Consider the following 25,662-nt stretch of genomic DNA (forward strand, 5'->3'; position numbering starts at 1 on the left):
AAACAGAGCTGCAACTAATGTGCGTTGTTTAACTGTCCGGTTGTCATTTTGATGAGCAAGACGTTCTAGTATCAGTGTGTTCAATATGGAGATGCAGCCAGTTAGCTTAATGAAGCGTAACGAGTGGAATTGGCCCAGATAAGAAATAGGCCAGCACCCTAGAAAAGCCCAAATGTTTTTTATTTAGTTTGTTTCCCTTTAATTAAATCACATTTAATATAACATGTTAGAGAGTTGACCTTCGGGGTGCTGGTGGATACATTTTTCACCTTTGGAGCTTTAGCTTCCTCCTAAGAAAACTTATAGGAATTAAAGCAAAAATATAATTTAAGTCGCTTCAAAACAAGTATTCCTCTAATTTCTAACTTTTGTTTATGAAGTAATCGTTCATTACTGAAATGTCAAGAAATTGGGAAAAACTGCTAGTCTAGAACCTATGCAATTTTATTTTCAATTTAATAAGAAACATCTAATTAAGTGGTAAAAATGACTGTAAAATACTTCAATCAGCTGATTCGTTAATCTGCTGAACAACTGCGTATGATTATACGCATACAGCAGGTCATCAAGTAGCCAGGACACATTCCTCTGTGCAGAGTCAGGTTTCAAAGCACAAAAAGGGGATATAATGTTTCTGTGTATTGTCCAAAACAAATTAAATCAAGCCTGGCAGTATTTCACAGGACCCTTTCTCCGCACTCCGGGTTTGACCCTCACTCTAATCCGGAGTCAAACCCCTCCGGCTAAAACACTGGCTGAAGCTCATCCACGGCTGAGAGACACAGGGTGGAGTGGAGGAGATCAGTAGTAGTGGCATTGAATTCCTCTGGTGACAAACGCTAGGTGCTGGTGTTGTGGACTAATCCCATTCACAACAACAAAGCCCGACCCCCCCAACCACACTTACACTGTGCGCGCACACACACAAACACACACGCACGCACGCACGCACACACAAAGAGTAAACTGGAATACAGATGAAGCCTGGAGTGATGGGGGTGGGTGAGTATGCATGCACGTAGATGTGTGGGTGTGTGTTGGTAGAATTGTAATTTAGCAGATTTTGTTGTGAGCGTGTGTGTGTGTGTGTGTGCGCGTGCGTTAATGAAAAAGATGTAATCTGGAACCATGTCAAACCTGTTTACGCCTCGTTAAGTCTTCTTCCCCATCCGTCCCTCCTCTTTCTCTTCCGCTCTTCCCCTATCCCATCTTCTCCATCCCTGCCTTTTCCTTTCACTCTCCACTCTCCACCCCCCTCTTCCTCCTCCTCCTTCTTTGCATCCAGGCAACTACACAAACAGTCCCTCTTCCTCCTTTACTACCATCTCCCTTTGCTCCATCCATCCATGCCAATTGAAAACCACTCTCTCTCTCTCATTTCTGTTCTTACTTACATGTCACCTCCATGTTTCCAAGTGTAGTGTGAAACTCTCCACAGTGACAAGTGAATCCTCGTGCTTTTGCCAGAGAAGGAGTTTTTAGCGCCCGCCTGGAGACCAGGGTGGATGGAAGGATGGAGTTAAGAAGCCGATGGCTCCTGGGTCTAGCTGATAGTGGACAGTTAGCTTTAGCGTTAGCCACAATGGGGGGGGGAAGACTCGTCTGTCAGTGCAGCTTGTGCACCTTCTCCTTTTGTGCTTCCCTCTCTTGGCTCTTTGTTCCTTCAGGTTTTCTCCTTTATTCTTTTAGCATATGCCCTGTAATTCCAAAAAAAAAAAAACTAACAACAAACTAGTTTCTTCTTGAACTGTCCCCTTTACTATAAAATGTCTGTGTGCCTCAATCTGCCTCCTTCTGAGACTCTAAGAGCATCAGCCAGGCGGCTCTGCTTCGCTTATGTTGATCTCCAGGCTTATGCCCTGATTGGACACACGCCACGATCAGAGACGCCAATGGTGGTGCTGCAAGTGAATCACATGATGTGTGTGTGTGTGTATGAAGGGAGAGGGAGAGGTTTATACGGAGGGGAGGAGGGAGGGAGAGATGGATGAGAGAAGAGGAGAAGAAGGAGGAGGAGGAGGGGTAGCCTGAGCGGCTGCAAGTCGCTACATCAGTGAGGGATTTTTCTATTCTCTAACCAGCGTGAGATGCAAGCTTTCTTTCCTCTGGAGAAGCTCTCGGCTCAGACGTTTGGATGAAATGACGGCAAAGCTGCACGAGAAAGAGTCACTAACACACACAAGCACCAACGCATTTCTACACGAGCGTGAAACGCACGCAGGTAGAAGTGGCTCCATCTTACCAAAACAGAGCCAGAGCTGGGCAGCGCGATGGCGGTAATTGGACAGCGGTTGCTATGGAAACAAGGGGAAACGGTTGCTTGGCGGTTGGAGCCCGACCCTGGGAGCATCAGACTTTCCTCCATTTAAAAAAAAAACACGTCACGTCCACACACACCTTTTGTTTTTGCATAACGTCTTTTACGGTGCATTCTGCAAGTGAAAAACAGCGGTGTGTGTGTGTGTGTGCGTGCGTTCCAGCTTTTTAAGCTTAATTTAAGCCAGTGTGCCTTTGCCTTTAAGGAACATAAATTCATGTAAGAGCCTGCGTGTGTGTGTGTGTGTGTGTGTGTAGGGCAGATGCTCAGTCGGCCATGAAGAACCAGCGGCTGAATAAGCCCTTAGCGTTTAGGAAAATGCGTGCACACTCGCAGGCGGCAGCAGCACGCACATCCAAATATCGATAAAACCCCAACAAGTCGTTTTAGTATTCCACACCTCAGGACGCTCGGTGCCGTCACCGTCTGGCAGCGACTGTGGGAGCCGCAGGGAGATGTATCCGTACGACCTGCCGTCTTTTAAAGTGGACGCCCGCAGGATTGTCGTGACACAGCTCATTTGTCTTTCCACACACACACACACACACACACACACACACACACACGCTCGAGAGCATATAGCTTCATGTAATGTTATGTGCGTTGAGGAATTGAATGTGGCGTTGCATTCACACATCATCGCTCCTACAAAGACAAAAACACTGCTGCTTACCGAGCAAACACCAAAAGCATGTCTGTGAATACCACAGACTTTTATAATAGATAGATATAATGACTACTTAAGACATCATAAAAAAATACTCTTCTTGGTCGACTGAAACACTGACATCCAATCATATGGTGGATTGCCACTGATGAGGCAGCTACACTGTTTAATAGTCCAGTTAAACGACCAATTGGTTGTGGTTTAAATGACAATAACTGTTCCCAAATCAGTGGAAGTGGCTTAGAGGGAATTGTTATTACGCATTAGTGATCCGAAACTCTGTTCACGGTTACGGCTGCATTATCCATCATTAGGAAAGTGAGCACTCACTGGTAATACAAATCAAGCTTTGACAGTATTCATCCAAACTTAATTACCAAAAAAACCAAATGAATGTTGTAATCTAAATGTCATTAGTTCATCCCTTTACGTTTTATTTAAGTTTTGCATTCTATTTATATTTCTGTTGTTATTTAATTATTACTACATCTCACTATTCTCTAAAAAAACCACTTGGTTCACTGTGTCCGTTTGTTAATTGTTCAGTTATCCCAGTTCCATAGTGTGCCTTTCCAGAACATCTTCCTCTCCTCCATATTTGAGAAAAAATGACAACATTCAGACGTCATCGTGTGTGTGTGTGTGGGTATGTGTGTGTGTGTGTGTGTGTGTGGGGGGGGGGGGGGGGGGGGGGGGGCAATGTCTCCAGAGTGTCCCTTAAGTTCACAGCAGACACAAACTGAGACACTCAGCGTTCGAGTCTGCACGCACCATTTAGCTGATAGGAAGCCCCCGAGACCAGACCGTCTCACCATCGACAAGCTGATGCTGAATTTCAAACTCCCAAGGTGCAGAGTGATGAAAGACGAGGTCGGGGAGGGAAGAGCGGCGAGGGAAGGGAAGCATCATCTATCCCAACTCAATCGAAACTGACTCTCGCCTTCGAGGTAGGGGTGTGAAGGATGGGATTGGATAATGGATCTCTTGCTAGGGGTGTGTGTGTGTGTGTTGAATTCCCCCTCAAGGTGAACTAGAAATACAGCTGAATATGAGATGTGGTAGTCCTTCAAAGTCCATTAGAGATTGCTGCATCTCTCCTGGCATATCCAGCATTAAAGGAATACAGTTTCAGGTCGTTACAACATTTAGTTCAATCACATTAAATATTTCACCTTTTTCTTTTCTGAATTAATTGAACCCAAAGTTAAATAATGCTAGTGAGAGAACTCACTACCAAAGGTTAGTAGAAGTAGAAAAACAGAATGTGGTAAAGACCTCAACGGAGTGCAAGTAGATTCGGCTACAAAGGATGACCACATTATTCTGCTTAACATCTCAACTGCATTATCTTTGTTCACCATCTTGCATCTGGGCACTAACTTCTGTTTGCAACAACGTACCGGCTTCTAAAATCCACTGTGTTGACTTCCATCATTTTACTGCTGGTGTAACAACGCAACTGCAGCGTCACACACATTTATGCACATGAATCATTTCTCTGTTCAAACACAAAAATAAAGATGTGCAAACTGATGGAGGTTGAATAAGCAATTACATTTGAACTTTCTTGTAGCAGAATATGTTGAAATGAATATTAGTCAAACATATTGTGAACTAGAGAGGAAATCAAGAGATGACAGGCTCATGTACGACGGAACCGTTTCTATGCTGATTGAAGGCAGTAAATTGGAGCAAAGCTTTTAACCGACTGATATTTGACGCCGTAAGATAATCATAATTAGTTTGAAAAATCACGGAAAAGGGAGCGGGCATCTGTTGACTGCTACATCTGATGCCCAATTGAATTCACGACATACAATATCTGTCATAAACACGTCATTACTATCAGCGCCTGGCAGCTCATCCTTCCTGTGTGAGCTGACTCATTTCACAGCTTCCAGGGAGTTTTTCCTTTTCATCTAGGAGGCAAAGAGCTCCAAATAAAGAAGTAGTAGTTCAATCAGTGACTTGGCCAATAGAGGCGGCAAAATTACATATCAGAGAAGGAAAAATAAATTCATTCATTCAAAAATAATTCAAAGTCTAAATAGCCCCGCAAGATGTGTCTGCAGTTCTTGCTCTGAATCTGTGCCCTCAAAAAAGGAAATGCCTAACGCATGTTTATCTGTGCGAATAAGAAAGAACACATGTCCACGTCTATGGACCTTTATCAGGCCATTTGCATGGAACTCTGGACAATGCCAATATAAAATGGAACAGGATTTGAGATATGATTAATACTGTTGAATAGTGTACATTTGCCAGCTAATAGAAGAATATCTCATCTTCTGTTTAGGAATGAGCTGTGAGACTGACTGCTGCCACAGCAATCAACAGAAATCAATGAAGCATCCCACACATCCCACTGTGCCGTAATTAATAAATAAATAGGCTACTTTCCCCTCTGTGTGTCTCTAAACTGTCAAAACAGATTGAAACTTTTCTTGTGGTAAAACACCACGTGTATATAATTAAATATTATGCAAGAGCCGCTCTATAGAACATATTTTGCTCAATGTGCATCTAACAGTGCTTATAGTATGTTGTGAATGAAACAAATACTAAGAACTTATTTGTATGGTAGCAGAGGTCTCATTTTGGATTATATAATAATAATTTTAAAAAACAGGCTTTGAATTATTATCATTTCTTACTCGGTTCAATTCTTACAACTTTTTTATAATTATAAAAAAAACTGAAATGGATCAAACTGAAAAAAAGTAATAACTATTTTTGAATTATAAAACTCACAAAACAAATATTCCTGGAGCTGTGTCATCTCTTTAGACAACTTGTTTGTGAGGAGTCCATCAACAACACCCTTGAAAAAAATAACCAAACCAACTCTGAATGCATTCTAGTATCAAAAGGTCCTTCATTTTGTCACTTTTCCAGAGTGACTGCACTCGGTATGCTGCATCGAAAAATGACACAGAGCACTTCTTAATCGTCTCCTATTGTTTACCCCAAACACACAAATGGCGTGTACCTTGTTGAAGTCTTCACTTGTGGCTCTCATCTCCTTCCAGGTTTTGTTGAGCAGCTGGATGCAGATGCAGAAGAATTCCTCAAAGGAGCGATCGTGGGTGAAGAACATGGGGTGAAACTCGGGGCAGTTTTCACTGGCTGTGGAAACATGGGACGGAGAAACGTTGTCACCTACAGAACAGTTTGTATTGAAAGATGCCGGTGAGAATAAAGCTTTTCCGACACAGCAATTGATTTTTTAGTGACTTAACACAGGAATAAGTAATAAAGTGCCCCCCTCATGTATGATAATTCACAATGTAGATGGCTCTGGATTTGGACCACAAAGCCGGTGAATTTAATTTGCCGGTTTAGCAAAGGTTGTTGACGCCTTTATTTATGGTATGGAAGCTCCAGAAAATCTTAAATAGCACCAAAAAGAATTACGCCACTTTTTAGTCACGTAATTATTTGAAGTTTTACCATTTAAAAGAAATGCTAAGTTCTGTCGGCAAAAGAGCATAAATTCCCCAAACTTAGTTGGACAGGAAAGCTTTACTTTGCACCTCTCTCTCCTCCGTCAAACGACTCATGTCATATGGTGGCCTTCCATCTATAAATATGTAGTTGAGCCTGAAGAATTGTGACCTGAACACTTGACTAATGCACAACAGGCACGTCTGGTCAAAGACACGTCTATTTCAGAGAAACAGCCATTCAGGCTGAAATACAGATCCTCAATGAAACGAGGCTGCGTGTTACTAAAAATGGTTACAAAATAACCCGCACGACAAATTGCGACCAGCCAGCACTGGTCCAATCCGATTAAGTTGAGATTTTCTATTTTCCAAAGCCACAGATGGTTTATTTTGTTCATTAGCCGCTATTTGTGTGAGAGTGGGTGTGAAATAAGAATGAGGGAGAAAGCCTGGACTCCTGAGTGCCCAAACCATATTACCCAAGAGGCAAAGTAACAAGGCTTGACATTCACTTGAACTAAATTCATCTCCCTCTCGTCGTCTTGCTGAGATGAGTTGTCGCCGCGAGCCAAAGGTTGGTTCACTTACAGAGTTTCAGAGCAGGGCAGCGGGGGCCCGGGCCCACCACAAGCCGCCACGAAATAGGACGGAAGAGGTCAGGCAGCGATTGAAACGTCACCGTGTAATGAGTGATGAACGCGCGCCCCCGGCCACAGTGAACCGGAGCCTTGATTCGCCGCGATAGATGAAAGTTTAAAAGGGGAGAGCGAGGTGCAGGCGTCCAGAGGGAGGGGCTACGGGCGCCGCCAGTCACTCAGAGAAACTAATGGAGGTGAGCTCAAACAGACGCTGGCTGGCTGCTTAGTCAACAGTGCATTGCCCCCGGGACAAAGAAATAAAATATAGGAAAAGAGGTTTGAATTTAAAGACACATACCCTTAAGGTTCACTTCTTTGGGAAGCTTAAAGTGACCTCTGAGCTAAACACACTGTTCAGTGATACACTGAGCCCTGAGGTGGTAAGTTGAGGTGAATTACATGTCAAGGCTTATTTGGGGGAATGTAGCCGGTGAGCAGTCTCACGAGGCTCTGAAGAATGAAGACAGTTTTATCAACTCTCGCAGGGCTCAGCAGGAACTAAAGCAGAAAAGAGGTAAAAAAAAAAAGAAACATTATAGTGCATTAATGCCTAAAAACATATAAAAATTGTTTTGTATTGCAAACTAGTGTGAAGTGAGGATCACTAAAATGTCAAACAAACACTAAGATATCATATAAGGAACCACAGTATTGGGGTGTAAAATTATGGGAGAACATGTTTTCAGATCACATAAAATTATAAATTAGTCATTTAGGTTCTAAGGTTTCACTGGTTTATTAAATGTGGATGCAGACACCTGCAAGTTAGAGTCATAGTTGCAGTTTCATTTCCGATCCAATGAAACGGAAAACAGTGCAGTCCCAATTCTCACAGGCTGGGCTATATTTCAGGGAGCTTTTAAGAATTTCTAACTTTGTTTTAAGCAAAACAAAACAATGTACACTCTTCCCTTCTCTGCTTTCAGCTAGTTTGAATCATTCTCACCACTGCACAAGTGCACTTAAAATGATCCGCCTGAGCGGAGACGTTGCAGTGTTAGTGCAAAGTCCTGTTACTGTGAGTGAACTGCTTCAAACCGCAGCTTTAAATCACCCTCCATTTTGCTGCTACCAAAGCGATGCTTCAGCTTTGTTCTAATGATGAAATAAAAACAGCTGCAACGGAATAAAATACTTCACCACCCATCGCACTGATTGATGGGGCTCCGTCCTTTGAGCTACTTGCTACTTCAGCTGCACACAAACCTCAATCCAAGGCCGGAAAACTGCTTTAGTAACTAACATCAGAGATTGGAGAGTTGACCAGAAGCAGCAGTGCAGCAACAATGCTCTTCCTCGTCAGTTGATTTGCATTATGTCACCAGCTTCAACTGGTCAATTCAAATTCTGTTTTTCTATTTAAAGAAAAATTAAAAAGTCGAATTTGCCATGACCTTTGTCCCTAAAAGTATGAAACCACAAACCAACTGGACTCTCGGTTGGTTGTTTCGTTGTTCCACTCAGGAAAGCCTCTCTTTCCCACAGGCAGGCTAACGCGGCCATGGACATGGGGTCGGCGACTGGACACATCAATTGCCTAAGGAGTCGGACACTTGATGGATGAGTCAGCCAGGAACACACACACACACAAGCAGAGGCTAGTAGCAGGCTGCCAGGATACAAAGCAGCAGATAAAAACCATTTCTCAATTCAAGTCCAAATGTATGATTCTCTCTGGCTGAGGGGGGAGGGGAGAGGATACCACTTAGATGGATGTAAAATGGACTGTAATGGCTTCTCTTTGTCCTTTATGCTTTTCATCCATCTGCACAGCAATATGTTCAGGGCCTGTGTACCACCCATAAAGTAGGTAAGAGGACACTGCGAGCTGGAACTTATGCCAAAATCAAAATTGAAGTTGAATTAGCTCAAGAGACCTTTCCAGAAGAAGGAACGCAAGCGATCAACTTACAAGTTAGGTGAAACCAATCAGACACATTTGATGGTTGTTCACACTGCCAGACCTGGACGGATGCGTGACTGACTAAAGTCAAACCATATTCTAACAAACAGCGTATAGCTTAGCTGAATTAAATGCATCAGTGCTAACATTGAATTTTAGGGAGACAAACTTGCCATAAATTATAGCTTTGTAAATACATTGCAACAACATTGTTTAACACTTTTTACCAAGTCGGAGATGAGGTAGCTGTTATTAATTAACAACAACAGCTGTCACCTGTCACACTCTCATCAAAGTCCATTCGATGCGAGAGCTCAGTGGCGTCAGCTGATAACGAATTAGTCAACTGGCCAGTACACAGATGAGCCCCGAAGAGAGAGAAGTGACTAAGCATGGTTGTCCAAAGTGTGCGTCTGTGTGAGAGAGTCATGGGGGCTGAATAACACTGTGACATCTGTCAAGGTCCAGTGTATATTTGTTGGTGTGCAAGTGGCTGCATGAGTGTGCACAAAGTAGGCAAAACAACCCCCAGAGTCACCTTGCAGCAATGCCACATGATGAATAAACAGCAAAAAGTGTCACCCCCAGTTTAATTGCAATAGCAGCATGCTCTGATGTCCAACTGTGACAATAGTGTGTGTGTGTGTGTGTGTCTGTGTGTGTGTCCAGCGAGCAGCGTCAGCACCAGCTTTGTGGTCCAGGCACTGTGTGCAGGATTTGAAGGCAGCAGGTAGACTTCACAGACTCACTGGTTCCTTCTCATGCTAGTGCCAAACCAGTTAGTGGTGATGCACGTAAAGCTTATTCCAGGTAAAAATAAGCTTAAAAAAAGGTTCAAATTAACTCAGATTAGAGCAATTTCTCAAAGCAAACCAACCTTTTTACACTGACTGCAGTTCTTATCGGGTGCATCTTTAAATTATAATGTAAAACTTATGTAACCTAAACATGTTGCTGTTTCAGGTTACGTGACATTATTTCTTTCATGCTCAATCACTGCAAAATAAAATTTAAAAAATGATTTTTTGTATGTGTGTCAGAAATGATTAATTGTTCTGTGAACACAGTGTAAATGTGGTTTCAAACTAATGGTAAACACTAAGGGGAATAGTTAGTTGGATAGAATTATGTTTATCCATCTTCCAACTATTGGTTGGTACAGTCCTCGAAATAACATTAATTTAGTTCCATATTATTAATAATTATTTGGGGTACACTATTGTTTAATTGTATGCTAAATCAATGTCCCAGTGGCATGCAGTGAATAAAGGGAAGGGACAGGTATGTGGTCCATGGATATGGATACAAATGAATCAATAACCTATTGAATGGCAGCAGCACCGCTTCCCTTCATCTGTAACGGGTTGTTACAGGGACTCTAGGTGCGTCTTACTATCTGAATATTGAGACCTTTAGATGTCAGGAAAACTGGAAATGACATTTGTGCTGCACGCCCACTTAGTGCGGCGCATTAGAGAGGCGGTTATTGAAAGAAACGCTGCTCCGTCTTGGAATACTTCATCCAGCTCTCCTCATGCTTACTGTACATCCGTTGGTTCAACACAAAGAGGACTCAGCCAGATGCTCTTTCCAAATATAGAAAATTGTCTAGCAATGCGAAAACCGCCACTATAATTAGAACTTGGGTTTAGCAGCGGAACCAATAGGCTTGCAAGCGACGCTTCACGATTTAGGGCCAAAAAAATGTCCTCTTTAAATGTAATGTCTTTGAATTTATAAAACTAGCACATTTCACAGACTTCAATGTTTGAGTCTTCTTGGTGGTGCTTGATCTTAAACTTTGTGTTTAGCTACGATAAGTGATCATTATATAATGATGCCAGAACAATGCTGTCTCTGGTTCAAGAGTATTTTATTTTGTGCAGCATTCTATTTGGTGAGAGTACTGCACTTCTTTTTAAAGTTTAATTTAATGGAAGACAAGAAGCATCCAGCGTACTACGACTCTCTGATTAGATAAGAATGGAAACATGCAAAGGTCAAAGTCTAATCCCCTCTGTGCTCTTCTCATTAGGTAACTAAACCATTTTAGCACGCAGTCCCCAACAAGACGCATTAGAGGACACAGGCAAGGGACAGCAGGACAGAGGCAAGAAGACTAAAATCAGACTGAGGGAGGCACGTAGCGATTTTGGTCACGTTTTCTTAAATACAATATATATATTTTTAAATATTTCAGAGCTGCACTACTATGCATTTAGAAAAACACTTGGCACAACACATCTCTCATATCTAAATAAATCAGGAGCTACAGAACTATTACTTCAACTATGATGTGCACATCGTGCCTCATTGCTTCTGCAAACTAACACTTAATTGGAGTTTGCTCGAATGCAGAAACGCGCGCGCGCGCACGCACGCACACGCACACACACACACACACACACACACACACACACACACACACACGCACGCACGCACGCACGCACGCACGCACGCACGCACACCTTTTTCTTCTAAAACTAGAAATGCAGGGGAACATTATTACAACATTAAAAGTATTATATTAAACAAGTTAAACTGAAAAAATAGATTTAGTGATGATACAACTTAGTTACCACATTACATTATTTATGTGTACAACAATTAATTGTTCAAAAAAACTTGTTCAACAGTTGATCATTTTAAACTAATTTTCAACTAATTTTGCACAAAGAAATCACATTTACATTATATTTATTTGTACTTTTATTTGGAAGTTTAGAGTTGCGTTTTCTTTCCTCAGCAAGGGCTCAACTACACTGTTTACTTGTCTGACTTCATCAATGTCTGTCAGCAAGGATCCTTTCGGGAAAACGGCTTCACTGGTTTTAGAGTAGCTTTGGAGAAAGAAAACGCTTGATTGTCAATGACCCCCAAGAAGCTGAGAGTAAACGGCAGCAATGCTTCATCCTCTGCACCACTTCAATGCGAGGGCTGCTGAGAGCCGACTGGGGGGAGAAACTCTGAGGACGATCAAAACTTGAGATTCTCTCAAGGACCCATCCGTCAAGGTTGTTAATATTTGGGCCCTCCAAAGAAAAAAAAAAAGCCCCAGAAGCAGCCTCCTTTAACACGAGGCTGCGACTGGCAGCTGACGGCCAAATAGATCCTCACATCTCCACTTCACTGGGTTACTTGGAATTCTACCCTTAGGGCCCCCCCCATCATCCACTTCTCTCCTGAATCATGGAATGAGTCCTGGGGGGGGAAAGATCAGCAACTGAAACCATGAGAGTTAACGAGTCATTTCAAATGAGATCATTTGCATACTAACGTTTGATGTTGGACACAAATTCTCATCGATTTCCTTTGATTTAAGTAAGCATGTCTCTCCTCCGTGTTTCACAAATCTCTTTAGGGTGCGTCAGAGATTTAAAACTAATAAGGAACCTTCACAAAAAACTTAATGTAAAGTAATTTTCTTTTCCATAATTGTCCCGAAGCAACGGCTCACATATTATATCAATTACTGGATAACGTGATGACTTTTCAGCATGTGGGAAAAAAATATCGCTCAGTGGGTCATGAATGTAATTAATCCTATTTAGGTTTGAAACACTCACGCTTATAAGCTTGCAAGTTTCATTGTGTAAAAAAAAAAATCCAAATATCTCAATTGTTCTGCACACTTCACATCAAGTTTGCAGGAAGTCCAGCGGGTTCGATTGCGCATGTTGATCGACAGAAAGCATCTACTTAATTAGACAACCTTGTCTTGATTAACATAACAACTTCTCCTTTGTTGATGATACACCTTAAAAAAGGTGTTTCTATTCATCAGATTATTGATTAACACATTTTTATTATCCAAACTGCACGCGCAAACTGGAAATTCGGTCCAAACACATCACAGCGCTTCAATCTGTCGCAGAGCAATTTCACATTTTTGCGTGTGATTGGGTGCAAATCAGGTTGTGTTGTTTTTAATCTCAGCACAGCAGGCAATTTAGGAATATCATTACACACGGAGTTGTCCAGTTAATTAGTTTGGATGATTCTAAATTACCTGCTGGGTTTGGATACACCCCACCCCCCCCACTCATCCCCCCTCATTGAACTGCTGCTTTTCTTGTAACAGCAGGCAATGGGACATATGAAAGGTTTTTAGCTTTAGACACTAGTGATCAATACTGTGTTAGAGGTGAGGTTTTTCTCTTCAAAGAGAATTAAGACAAACTGAAAAGAATTCAATGAAAACAGTTGAAACGTCCACTTTTGAGTTTATAGGAAGTTACAATCTTACATGTATAATGGAAGTGTCTTGGCCCTGTGTTCTGACCTTGGCTGATGGCGCTCTGATGGAAAAGACTAATATGAGGACATCTAGTGATTGTCAGTAGGGAGCTGGCCCAGACCGGTGTGTGTGTGCGTGTGTGTGTTCATCTGCCAGACCGTGGATCACCAAGAAGGGCCATGAGTCACAATGTCTGGCCCTTGTTTTGAATAACCATGAATAATCCATGGACAGGAGAGTCGGTAAAGTCGTTGCTCGGTGCCTCCTCAACACAGACGTCGTTAGGCCCAACACAATTCATCTTTAAGGATCTAAGGCATGACAACAATAAATGAAAGAGCGACGGAACAAAAGAGAAGCGTTATGAAGAAATGGAATATGGAGAGAAAGGGAAAACGGAGAGAGACACCTGAATGGAGTTATGAATTATGTAGAATTCAGCAGCATTGACAACTGATTCGACCAAGACCACCATCGCCAGACCACATCTGCGTAGAAATGAAATCAACAACAACCAAAAGGGATAAAATGCCAAAACCTCTCAAAACAAGGATAGCATTAAAAGTAAGCAAATAACCCATTGCCCTGAAGGAGCACTCTGAAAATGGTCGAGCCAGACTCTTTAGTGGCGGTTATATAAATGAAAATGGTAAGATGCCACCTGCTTGTGTACTTTTGTCATTTTTGACAAATAGAGAAACCCAGAGCGAAGCCGGAGAAAGAATTACAAGTCTGAGAGCGACAGATGTTCTTGAAACGCACTGAGAAAAAAAAGCAAGTGAGACATTTTTCACTTGAGAGAGATATTTAAGAGCCAAGCGGGGAAGAAAGACAACTTCAACCGGTAAATACACAATTCATGAAGTCCGGAGAGGGGGAATAGATAGATGAATAAAAAAAGCTTAATACACCGTAAGATTTATTTAATGGTGTCGCTACTTCTACGGCATGCTAACATGTGCCATTAGCACTAAGCATTAAGTAGTAATGTCAGTAGCTTTGCAGGTATTGGGTCATATGCTAAAGTAAATAAACTCAATGGAAGGTGAAGATGGTTGCAACATTTTTACAATTCATCATGCTGAGCGGGACATAAAAGGTGTGTTACAAAATTTTCAGTATAGTTCAAAACAAATGAATTATAAATTCCATCAAATGGAGCATGTTGTAAAAGTTGTCATTAATATTAATGTTATCGGCAATGATAAAAATATGACTAAAATTGCATCTGTGAATATGTTTGCTAACATAAAACCACAATAAAAAGCCATCCAACAGATATTTCATCCTTGACCATAGCAGCGGTTCACATGACAGGCTCAACCTTATTTCAGTGGACCTCTTATACAGAACAAGAAAAAAAGTCGGAAATACCACTGCTAATTGAGTTATTGGTGGAATAAGGAACCACAGCTTCTAATTTATTCAGACTCAAATACCACACTATTAAAGCTGATAAAAAATAGGAATATAGACATGCCTTCCAACTTCCTCGTTAGCATCAGGTATTTTAATTCTTTCGCTGCTGAAAGGTCAGTCGAGTGATGAGCTGAGACTCACATTTCTACCTGCTGGTACCCGCACGCTCACACATCTACATTACATTACGTTTTCACTAGCTCACAAGCACCTAAACAATAACTTGATTGGCCCATGTTACATTCGTACAGTTATTGTACATTTGAAAATGCACAAAGCTATTTACAAGCGGTGGTGCAGTGCAGCGTACTACTTTCATGCATGTGATGCTCTGATGGAAAGCTAATGCAAATATTTACTGGACATTCTGACAAAGATGGATGGGAACATTATGATTTGGGACGCTGTGAATATGAGTATATCAAAATGTCAGCTTTCCTTCCCATAGGGAGTTGTTATATTTTATTCCCCTTGCGTGAAACTTTATCTGTTTGCCCTTAGATGACCTAGTTGTGTACATGTGGATCCTGCTACGTCTTAAACTATGCCCAAATGCGGTTTCTAAAGCATTTCATACAGTCATACAGCCGCAGTAAAGAGGACATAAAACAGCCACTGGGAATAAAAAGGGCCAGAACTGCAAGTCAAGGTTAAATTGAACTGCAGCATTCAGTGACATTTAAACATATATATATTTCTACATCTAATAATAATAATAGTACGGATACTTAAAAATAATAATAATCGTAATAATAATAATGGCATAAGATGCTATTTGTTAATGAAAAGAGAAACTACAGGGAAGATTACATATATTTTAGGTCGAATAGCATTCAGTTCACATCTTTTGAGTTATGAATCCTACACTGTGCCCAGCTCTATTTATTTGAACAAGCAGGATTTTCAAAAACAACGTCATCTATTCAAAATGATGTGGCCTGGCATTCATCCTGAATATTCATCTCTAGTTTATTTCAATTAAATGCTTAGAAAAACCTCAGAGATGAAGATGTTTCCCTCTTTTGGGACATGTCTGGTTGCTTAATAAGCATTAGGTCAAAGGAATATTTTTAAGAGCGACTAAAGAGAAGCAATTTTGGTCCAGTAAGAGAGAGGATCAAAAGGGCATGTGCAGTGAAGCCCTTTTGAGTAAAAACTAATGAGACACTCTAAATTAAATAAATGCCTCGAGACACTTTGCAAAGAAAAAAAAAAGTCACAGCTAGAAATACATAAACAGACACAAAATGAAGAATAAAAAGCCACCAAATCACTTAATATGGAAAAATAAAAGCTCAGTACACAGCATTTCTGTGGTAAAATCTAAATTTGTGAATCTATTCTGGTGTGGAAGGTGGACACATTTTGCATTAGAGCAGAGTCCGGCAGAGATAAGATCGCATTAAAGAACGGCAAAGAAATTTACACTAGAAATGGTCAAAGGTGTTCCTGCAGCTTATTATCTTGAATTGAAACTTGCTTTTATGAGCAATGTTAAGGAAAGATTAAATAACTGCAATGACGTTTCTTTGACGGCACAGACCACAGGAGTGGACACTATTCTTTCATGGACAAAAGTCTAATGTCCCTTGCAGAGCAGAGTGAATAACCCTACAATGCAGCCTAAAGTCAGAGTCCTCTGTGAAAGAGAAAGAAAGAAAAGCAAATGCAAAGGCCATATCAGTTTAAAACTGAGCCAAGGAGAGCAGGGAGCTACGGGGGTCAGTCTGGAGCGGAACGGAGACCAGGTCGCCCATTTGAACAAGTAAAGACAAATGAAAAAGGGCACATCAATTTGGAGTGGACGTGGGCACAGCGTCAATTTCTCTGCACAGTGTGACTCTCGGAGGCGGTGCATTAGGCTGAAAGGGGCTCACTGGGGGCGAGGTGCATCACTAAATAATGAACTCCTGGCGGCACAATTACTGAGCAAAATGGCTGCTTTAGTCCCAACAGGAAGGACATTTGTGTTTGTGTGCATGTATGTACACACATCCCTATTGACAAGGCATTGCCTGAGATATTCCTACCGTCTATATGCTCATTCTGCAGAAACTGTGAGCAAAAGAAGATCTACCGGCACCAGTGCATTGAGAGTGGACTTACGGAGCTCGCCGACTTTGAGAATCTCACAGAGCATCTTGGTCAGCTCGATGCTGCTGCGGCCAAACGGACACTCGTGCTTGTCTTCCCGACTGCTGTTCTCCAGGACGATCTAGAGAGATCAAGGACCAGTAGGCCACACGAGAACCATCAGCACCGCGGTAAAAAAAAAAAAACGTGTTTTCATGAATCTTTCATGAGGCCATTTTCACATAAACACAATTCAATTATGGCTGAAGTGATTCATTATTTAACCTTACATGCTCCTCTACTCTATCTGCATGGAAGCCCCAGAACAGGGATCGCAATCCCAACAGCAAAGAATATTCAATCTAATCGTGTGTGTGTTGGCCGTGTGCCATTAATGAAGTCATTTTAACGTTTCATTTGGGAAATTGTGTCTCCTTTGCATGTGTACAATTGATACAAAAACAATAAAAGAAAGTTATAATAATGATAGAAAGATGTCTAACTGCCATAAAATGTTTTAACTAACCTGAATGAACGGGTGGAAACTTGCTAATCACCTAACTAGTGAACGTCGCTCCATTGCGGACAATCACGACACCAACGTTTTTTTTTAGCATCACACAAGTCTATCACCCAGGAGTCAAGGACTAACAGTGAAAGGTGTCGAATCATTTATATCGTCTGGGCTGAGCAACGCCATGAAATGCATTTTTAGCTGGACGAACATTTGGGAATGTGGAGAAAGATAACGCCACAGAAATCACCAAGTGTGTGTGTGTGTGTGTGTGTGTGTGTGTGTGTGTGTGTGTGTGTGTGTGTGTGTGTGTACACATGGGACACAACTGCACATGAAAGAGTGTGTGCGAACTCACCCTGATGTAGGCGTCCTGGTGGTGTCTGGCAAAATACAACATGTTATCTAGCGCCAGCATGCCCGGAGGGATCTGGGTGAAATCCACAGCTGGATTCACATGGTTCTGAGAGACAGAGGACGAACGGACAGCACTGAATCAATCTGAAATACTTCTTTATCCTTCAGAAAAAACAAACCCCAAATCATTCCACACATTTCTCTATACAACGACCTCCCATGCCGTCTGGATATTGTATGACGCTGATTCCTGCTAACGGTGGTGTCACAGTCCATCGGGCTTCATTCTTCCCAGACTTCGAACAGAATTGAGTTGACTAATGATTAAATCCAGCGATACAAACATGATGTGATGCAAACAAATCACTCTGAAGCTAATCTTGATATTAAAAGGATTAGACGGGCTGTTTAAGGGAAAGGAGACGGGAAGAAGACCGAGTAAAGCAGGGGATGAAGGAGGGATGGAAGATACAGATTGGGCTCATCAGTTTTGTAATTCTATCTGACAGGAAGCAAAGTTATAGGTTTAAAACTGATAGACATGCACGTCTTTAAAAATATTGTACATTATATATAAATAAATAAATATTCCGGAATGTGAAACAATCCCAAAATTAAAATCCCATTAGAAGATGGTGTGCATGTACTTTATGTGTCTGTTTGCTAGCTGTCTCGCGTGGGAAGCAGACTATGGATCGATGGAACGGGTGAGTGAAGACAAGGCGGTCCAATTGTCATTATCTTTGCAAGGTAGAATAAAAAGAGATAACTAGGATTAACATACATAAACAATCCCAAACAAACCAAGTCAAAAGTAACTAAGTACTAGACTTATTTCATAGACAATGTCTTGATTCCTCATCCTTTGTGGCTTGCAGCCCTTCGTGCTCCTTTGTCTTGTATCCTTTCAATTTGTTATAACAGAATCTTCCTACCTTTGTCACTTCATTACTGTCCAGATTTATTATTTACCTTTTTTAAGGGAGCTTAAAGGAGAATTTATAGTTGAAGTATAATTTAATAATTTTCTATGCAAACCACACATGCTCTAAGATTTTGCGTTGAAGGACAACTGCATCCAAAAAACAGCTGACAAACACAAACCGCCACTTTCATGGTCTCCGGTTTGAGTTGCAGGCAGAGCGAGTCATGAGAGAATACAGAGTACATTTCAGGAGACCCATTGAAACTTACGATGAAGCCGAGCTTCTTGTAGTCGCGGGTGTACATGGACTTGCGTTTCTCGATGCTGCCGCTGTTGTTGGGCTCGCACTCCACGTCGAAGGCGATTCTCCGCAGCTCAAAGATGATGTCCCTCTGAGCCTGCAGAGGACGACATCACAGTGCTGCTCATGACTCCATCAGTCTTTTTTTCTCCGTTCAGCGTTTTGGAACTTCTTGCAGAGCCCAAGGCAATCTGGCCCACTGCCATGACTCTGCCCTGTTTTTATTACTTGGCCAACCTAAAATAACTAATCTTTTTTTTATAAAAACGGCTGGATCGGGCCCAACATGCCCACAGTTCAGTTTCCCGAAGAGGTTTTTGTACGTTTCTAGCGTTCTTGTTTAGCCTACAGTTCAACGGGCTTCTTCTGACTGCTCACTATTTTCATCTTGCTGAAGTCTCCTTTGAAAAAACAATGCAGGTGAGATTCTCTAATTTTCCACTGGAAACAAATCCCATCCCAACCACCGTATTCTTGATGCCATCCAAGAATGTAGGCCTTTAGTTTGCGTAGCCAAAGCCTGATGTATCTTATTCCTCTGAGCCATTGTGCTCCATTGAGCACTACAACGTGATGCTTCACTATGAAGAAGATGGGCTCGGAAGTTATTTAGTCAATCCCACATGGATGCTCTATTGCTGTCAATCTCGGTTTGTGTCAAGGGTTACTTGACAAAAACAGGAATATACATATAATATTGCTAGTTATTCTGTAAGATGTTATACAATATATTAATTCATTTTTTTATATATTAATTAATTAATTAATTTTTTATTGAAGATGATGTTTCCTTCCTTTCCATCCCTTCATCCATCAATGCATTGTCACCCATTCCTGTCTGTATCATTCACAGCGCCCCACCTGGTCCTGGGGATCCATCTTGGTCATCATGCGGTCCTCCAGCAGGTTGAAGGTGAGCACCTGCAGGACGTACAATTGGTGGGCCATCTCGTCGTTGATGGCTGTGGGGCTCCGGATCACGTTCTAAAAAAAGGGTGAAGGACGAACCGGGGAGGAAGAAGAAGAGGGAGGATTAGAGGAGCAGGGGAGCGGAACACAGAAAAGAGAGCGGAGGTGTTAGATCTTCAAATAGAAGTCGGAGGTGAGAGAACGTTTTTTGGGGTCAAAGAGACGAGACATGGATTTTGGAGGAAGGCGGTAGGAGATAAAGACGGAGAATAAGAGGATTTAGAGGTGAATTTGGAGGATTAAAAAGCATAAGTCAGATGCGGGAACAGTAGATGGAAAAGTGAGATTAAACACAAGGAAGAGAATGAAAGAGAAAAGGGAACAGGTGTGAGACAGCAGGTGCAGTAGATAATAACCAGCAACGTGAGACTGAGGAAGAAGTGGCAGGTGTCAATTTCCTTTCTGATATCAGGTGGGTGCTGAAGCATAAACCTGAACAGAGATTAAGAGAAAGTGAGCGCAGGGTACAATGGAGAGAAGGGAACGGCTAAACTTACACTGAGAATGATGGAGCGCAGCTGCTTCTGGGCGAGAATATGGGCCATCTCCTATGGAGGGGGGAATAGAAAAGGAGAGAAATACACAATTTAGGAAGAACAGAGGGATTTTGAGAAAATTAAACCGTATATAAACACCACCAAGAAAAAAAATATATATACATGTTAATATGAAAAAATGAATGTGGGCAAAATGAAAAGAAGTTGCCTCAGCACACATCAAGGTATGCAGTGACTCACTGTATGAAATAAGGAAGCTATCCCAAAGAAGAACTTAATCTTAAAAATGGATACTAAGTGTCTTCTACAGTGCAAACTACGAAGTGTTCTGATCAAGGGTGCACTTACTGTTAGGGGACAATTTAGGATGTCCACAATGTGCTCATCAACCTACCATAACGTGTGCAGTGAGGAAACAAAGTCAGACAGAGAGGGTGAGTAAGTGAATGTGGAAAAAGACAGAGTCTGAGAGGAGGTTAAAAAAAATTATGTTTCAACGGTGCAGCTTGCGGAGGAAGGAGGGGGGAGAGGCAACGGAGAGTGAGCATAATATGTTGGACATCGGGGGATCTTAACAAAAGGTTTACTGATAGTTGAATCCTCACTATGCGCACACACTGTCATCTGTCCTAAACACACCAACTGAGAACCAAAATGGTGTCATCAGCCCCTTGTATGCTTCCAAATGTGTCATCTGTGATACATCTGCAAATTAAAAAAAAAACTGGCACGATGATCAGGTTCTTTGCCGTGACAACACATTATGAAAGTGCCTCCCTGCTGCAAACTCATATTAGCACACATGCCTGCGCCTGAGCAAGAGGACATGAAGTTCACTTATCACCTTAAGCAACCCAATAAAGTTGCCGCCAACCAACCGCATGATTCAGATATAAAATAAAAAAATAAATGCACATTTGGCCTCAGCAAAAAAAGCATTGCAACATTATCATGCGCCACAATCTGTATGCAGATATGCTGCAGAGTTTATTTTTGCCTGTCTTCAACTTTGAATGCTGCATCAGAAAGAAGCTCTAGGTTAGCATCATTCATTGTCAATGTCAAAGCCCATCGCTGCACCCTGTGGTGCTGATCCAAGGGAACATGTGATTAGCTCATAGGGGAGAGAGGGGTGAGTGGGAAATGAGAGCATCTCACATGCATGTCACTTCTCTAGAGAGGAATGAAGTCAGTGGGGGATGACGGGGCTTGTAACTGTTATACTGGGTTAAACTGTTCCACTAAACTGGAGATGGGGAATAAACTCACAAGTACGGACACAGTACGGGATGTAACTCACTCACTACACCGTGACACTGACAAACCGCAGAGTACGCATGCAGTGAGTGCTGTGCGTGCACGCTGTCGCCTCACCTGTCTCTTGTCCTCGGGAGCTTTGAGAAAGAGCGCGTTGATGACAGCAATAGTGTAGGTCTGGATGTCTTGATCAGTCCTGGAAATACAAAATAGCACGCACAATATCAACTACACATAGTAACAAAGAAGTAGATCACCAAACTCGTGTTGTTCGAAATAGATTCATCACAATGTGATAGTTTCAAAGATGAATCAATTTAATGAAGTGTCCACACCGCCTACTGATCCACTTACCCTTGGAGATGCGGGATGAGCTGCCCGATAGTGATCTCCTGCGCCACCTTGTGGTAAAGATCCTGACTGTTGAGCACAATGGACTCCAGGATGGCCAGGGAGCGCTGCAACACGGCCGTGTCCATGGCCGACTTGTTCACGTAGCTGGCGATCTGCAGGAAGGACAGCAAGCAACGCGCTTACTACCATTAATGTATAAGACGTAATGCATCAACGACGGAGACACGGAGCGGTAATGGAGGACAAAAAAGAAACATTCTCCTAGGTCCTTATTAGCTCCTCGATAGGGAACGTTACATTTTTTGACGTTGCTGTTATTTTTCACACACCAAACACACTGGCCAGAAAAACACACACATGCACAAACGGAGCTATATACACACACACACACACACACAAACACACACAACTAAAATTAATCAATTTTCCCAGCGAATACAGAGTAAAACAAAAGGATTACAAATGTAAGTGAACAAAGTCCCCCTTAAAACTCTGCCTTCTTTAAATGAGACATTTTCTTGGCTGACCTTCTTGATGAAGGCCACAGAGAAAGTGTCCCAGGAGACAATGCCGTGGTCCATCAGCTCCACAAAGGCCGTCAGAGTGAAGGACAGCAGGTCGCCAAAACTAAAAGACAACGCACACACAGAGACACACATAGAACATAGGAAACTTCTCTGCAGCAGATGGCTGGAAGCAGTGTCACGGTGCAACGCCCAGATGGCTTAGAACATAACAGGGAATGAGCGGTCAGCAGAGGCAGGGTAAGGGGGGGGGGGGGCAAGAGGAGGAGAGGGGGGGGGGGGGGGGTCAGGGGATCATGGGAGTCATTCTGCAACCAGGCCTACTATAAAAAGAGACAGAGAATAACAGGTAAGGAGGAAGAAACGGGAAAGAGTTTTGCGATGCAGTGCAGTACACACTGGCCTTCAAGAGACAGCAGGGGGCCGTCAGAAGGCCAGCGGGAGCCGGGCGGCACAGTGCAGCGTTTCAATCGGGACCGCAAAGCTACAGAAGAGAGTGAAGTCGTGCGGGTACGAAGAAATAAATCACTCCGTCTCAGACGCGGGAGGCCGAAGCAGGGAACACATTCAACAGCTGTTGTGAACAATATATTCCGCCGCTGGAAGTAATTAATGAATCAGAATAAAAAAAAGTGATACAACCTATGGTTGGTTAGACAGCCTTCATTTATTTTTTGCTCTTTAGTTTGTTACAAAAGTGTTCAGTAAAGATCCCGACTCTTTGCTGTCCTGGCTCCGAAATGGTGGAAGGAGCTCTCTGATGACATCAGGACCGCAGAGAGCCGTCACATCTTACCCCGCAAACTTAAGACTCACCTCTTCAGACTGGACTAAAAACACTAACAAACTGTAGCAATTAAACTGTACTTAAAATGGTTCTTATGTATAACAAGTTGTAAATCAGCTTATTTGATGAAATTGCACTTTTTGTTTCTTCTGGGTTTGTGTCCTTATGGTTGAAATGCACTTATTCTACGTCGCTTTGGATAAACACATTAAAAACTAAACGTTTTACGATACTGCCATCTGCTGCTTAATGTTGGCACTCAACCCTTCAGGCTTTTGATGGTTCATCCTCAATGAAACATTTTTTATTATCGATGTACTTGCACTGTGTCAAGGAAACCTGAGAATATTGCCTATTACTATAGTGATATATTTTTTCAATATGTAATATTACATATAAAGTTAGTCCGCAGAGCTGAAACACCATCAGAATGAGCAAGGGAAACCAACCACAAAGGATAATAAGATAGAAAAAGACACAAATGAAGTGGATCCATAGAGAGCACCATGAGTCAGTGTTGCTGCATTGGAGATGGTTTGTGAACAATGAAATGAGTAATTAGTGACCCCCAGGAGAACAATACTTTTTGCAAATGGCCCTGGGCATTTAGAGGACGTACTGGAGTTAAGTATACAATTCTTCATGCAATCATGACCAATGGAGGATAGATTAGATAGAGTAAAGGAAGCCCTGTTGGATAAATGAAGCTCCAGTTAGGACGGAGCACAATGGTTAATAATGTTGAAGAGAAGGTAAGAAAAGTAGCTGATTAGCCTCCTCACTGTGGGCACACAGACGATCCACTCACCCGGAGCAGCACCGCGTGTAAAGAACACCAAGATTTAATTCAGGCTGACTTGTACCAAAAGAACAGTAATAATACATGCAGCTGCACCCAATAGGTTATATAAAAGAAGCAAGTCCTTATTCATAGTCACACTATTTCAGTAGCTTTCCAGAAATAAATCTTGGCTTTCTTTGCGTCTGTATTGAAGAATTAGGAAGTCGCTTGAATCTGTTGCCCAAAACCACATGCAAAAAAATCCCAAAATGAGACCGAATGATTTTGAAATGGAAGCCTGGAGGGGGCTGTGTTATGCATATATCATTTCCCACAAGGCACTGGGGCCAGAGTCTTAAACATGCAGAACCAGCCAGCAGGTTAGGAAGAGCACAAAGCCAAGGACATTGCCCTGCTGGGGGGGCTGAGGAAGGGGGGGGGGGGGGGTCGTCTTACCAGGGCTTCATTATCTTCTGTAGTTTCTGATAGCGTCTGCAAAGATTTGAGAAACTTTGGTGTCACATTTGGGAAACAAACAACCGGATATTCTAGCCAGCAGAGAAGTGAACGACACACATCACAACCTGTTCTCAAACATCCCTGAAAGAAAAGACCAAAAAGGCCAAGCTAACATACGTCATACAAATGATTAGTGATCATATCAATTCAGACAGAAGCAGACTGAAATCAAACATTTCCTCCAGCGTCCACTTTGAAGCACGGTGTCACAGGGAATGCGGCCCTCAAAAGCATCCCGAGCAGAAAGGCAGTTTGCTGCCAACCTTTGGTGGAGAAGAACAGTGCACAGCAACGACCAGACAATACGTTCATTTCACACACATGCACTCAGTCTTTAAAATAAAAACACAGAAACAATTAAGTTACACACAAACTAGGAAACCATGGAATAATGGTTGTGTTTAGCTATAGAATGATTGGTTTTCTTCATTCGGGGAGAGGGGGGCAGCTATGATCACTTCTGAACGTAATAACTGGTTGAGGTTGCACCGTCCAGTCAAAGCGCATCAGATGTTCCACGGTTTCATCAGCAGAGGGCGACGCCTGCCTTTCACTTCACGTTGTGTGGGCAACCGCAGCCTCCTGCCAACTTTTTTTCAACACAGATAGCGCACAACGTCTCTGGAAGAAGGTGTGGATCACAGCACCGCTCTGCCCTCTTGACTCTTGGACAGCCTCTTGAATAATTACAGTCTGCCGAGTTGGTTGTTAGGCGCACTAATGAGTCTGTGTGTTTCACTGATACCTGCATGTCTGTTTCATAAGCTCCTTCTGTGGAGATAGAAAGGCAGCAGAGCCACTTGCTCTTCCCTCTCTCTCACTGAAGCACACACACACACACACACACACACACACACACACACACACACACACACACACACACACACACACACACACACACACACACACACACACACACACACACACACACACACACACACACACACACACACAACTCAAACTCTCTAGTGCTGAATAACAGATGTGATGGTAATCTACATAAATACATCTCATAAAAGAGCCAGAAGCAGAGTGGAGTGCAACATCAGTGCTGCTGTGATGGCTCCCAGCAGTAAGATCTAACAAGGGTCAACTATTCGCTAATTTGAACATTTATGCACAAAATGTTAGTTAAAGTGAGGGAAGCGTCAGCGGCGCCGGCATCTCACTCCTAGAA

The 25,662-nt window shown here is 42.3% G+C and overlaps 1 protein-coding gene across 9 annotated transcripts in view; it reads right to left on the reverse strand.

The window, feature by feature from the left end:
• Positions 1–25,662, reverse strand: part of elmo1 (engulfment and cell motility 1 (ced-12 homolog, C. elegans)) — a 74,982-nt gene that overhangs the window by 17,264 nt on the left and 32,056 nt on the right. For 4 of the 9 annotated variants that reach the window (XM_037473915.2, XM_062558701.1, XM_037473916.2 and 1 more), the window contains exons 7-17: positions 24,423–24,458; positions 22,402–22,501; positions 21,875–22,026; positions 21,638–21,716; positions 20,612–20,653; positions 20,264–20,314; positions 19,659–19,781; positions 18,766–18,894; positions 17,573–17,677; positions 16,734–16,842; positions 5,974–6,110 (exon numbers count right to left, since the gene is read on the reverse strand). In XM_037473915.2, coding sequence (XP_037329812.1) covers positions 5,974–6,110; positions 16,734–16,842; positions 17,573–17,677; positions 18,766–18,894; positions 19,659–19,781; positions 20,264–20,314; positions 20,612–20,653; positions 21,638–21,716; positions 21,875–22,026; positions 22,402–22,501; positions 24,423–24,458 — 1,063 coding nt within the window. Of the gene's footprint in view, positions 1–1,137; positions 1,247–1,394; positions 1,844–5,973; positions 6,111–16,733; positions 16,843–17,572; positions 17,678–18,765; positions 18,895–19,658; positions 19,782–20,263; positions 20,315–20,611; positions 20,654–21,637; positions 21,717–21,874; positions 22,027–22,401; positions 22,502–24,422; positions 24,459–25,662 lie in introns of those variants that run through there. The other 5 variants (XM_037473918.2, XM_037473919.2, XM_037473920.2 and 2 more) reach the window with 5 other exon arrangements.

The sequence above is a fragment of the Pungitius pungitius genome, chromosome 17, assembly GCF_949316345.1.
Source record: "Pungitius pungitius chromosome 17, fPunPun2.1, whole genome shotgun sequence".
NCBI lineage: Eukaryota > Metazoa > Chordata > Actinopteri > Perciformes > Gasterosteidae > Pungitius > Pungitius pungitius.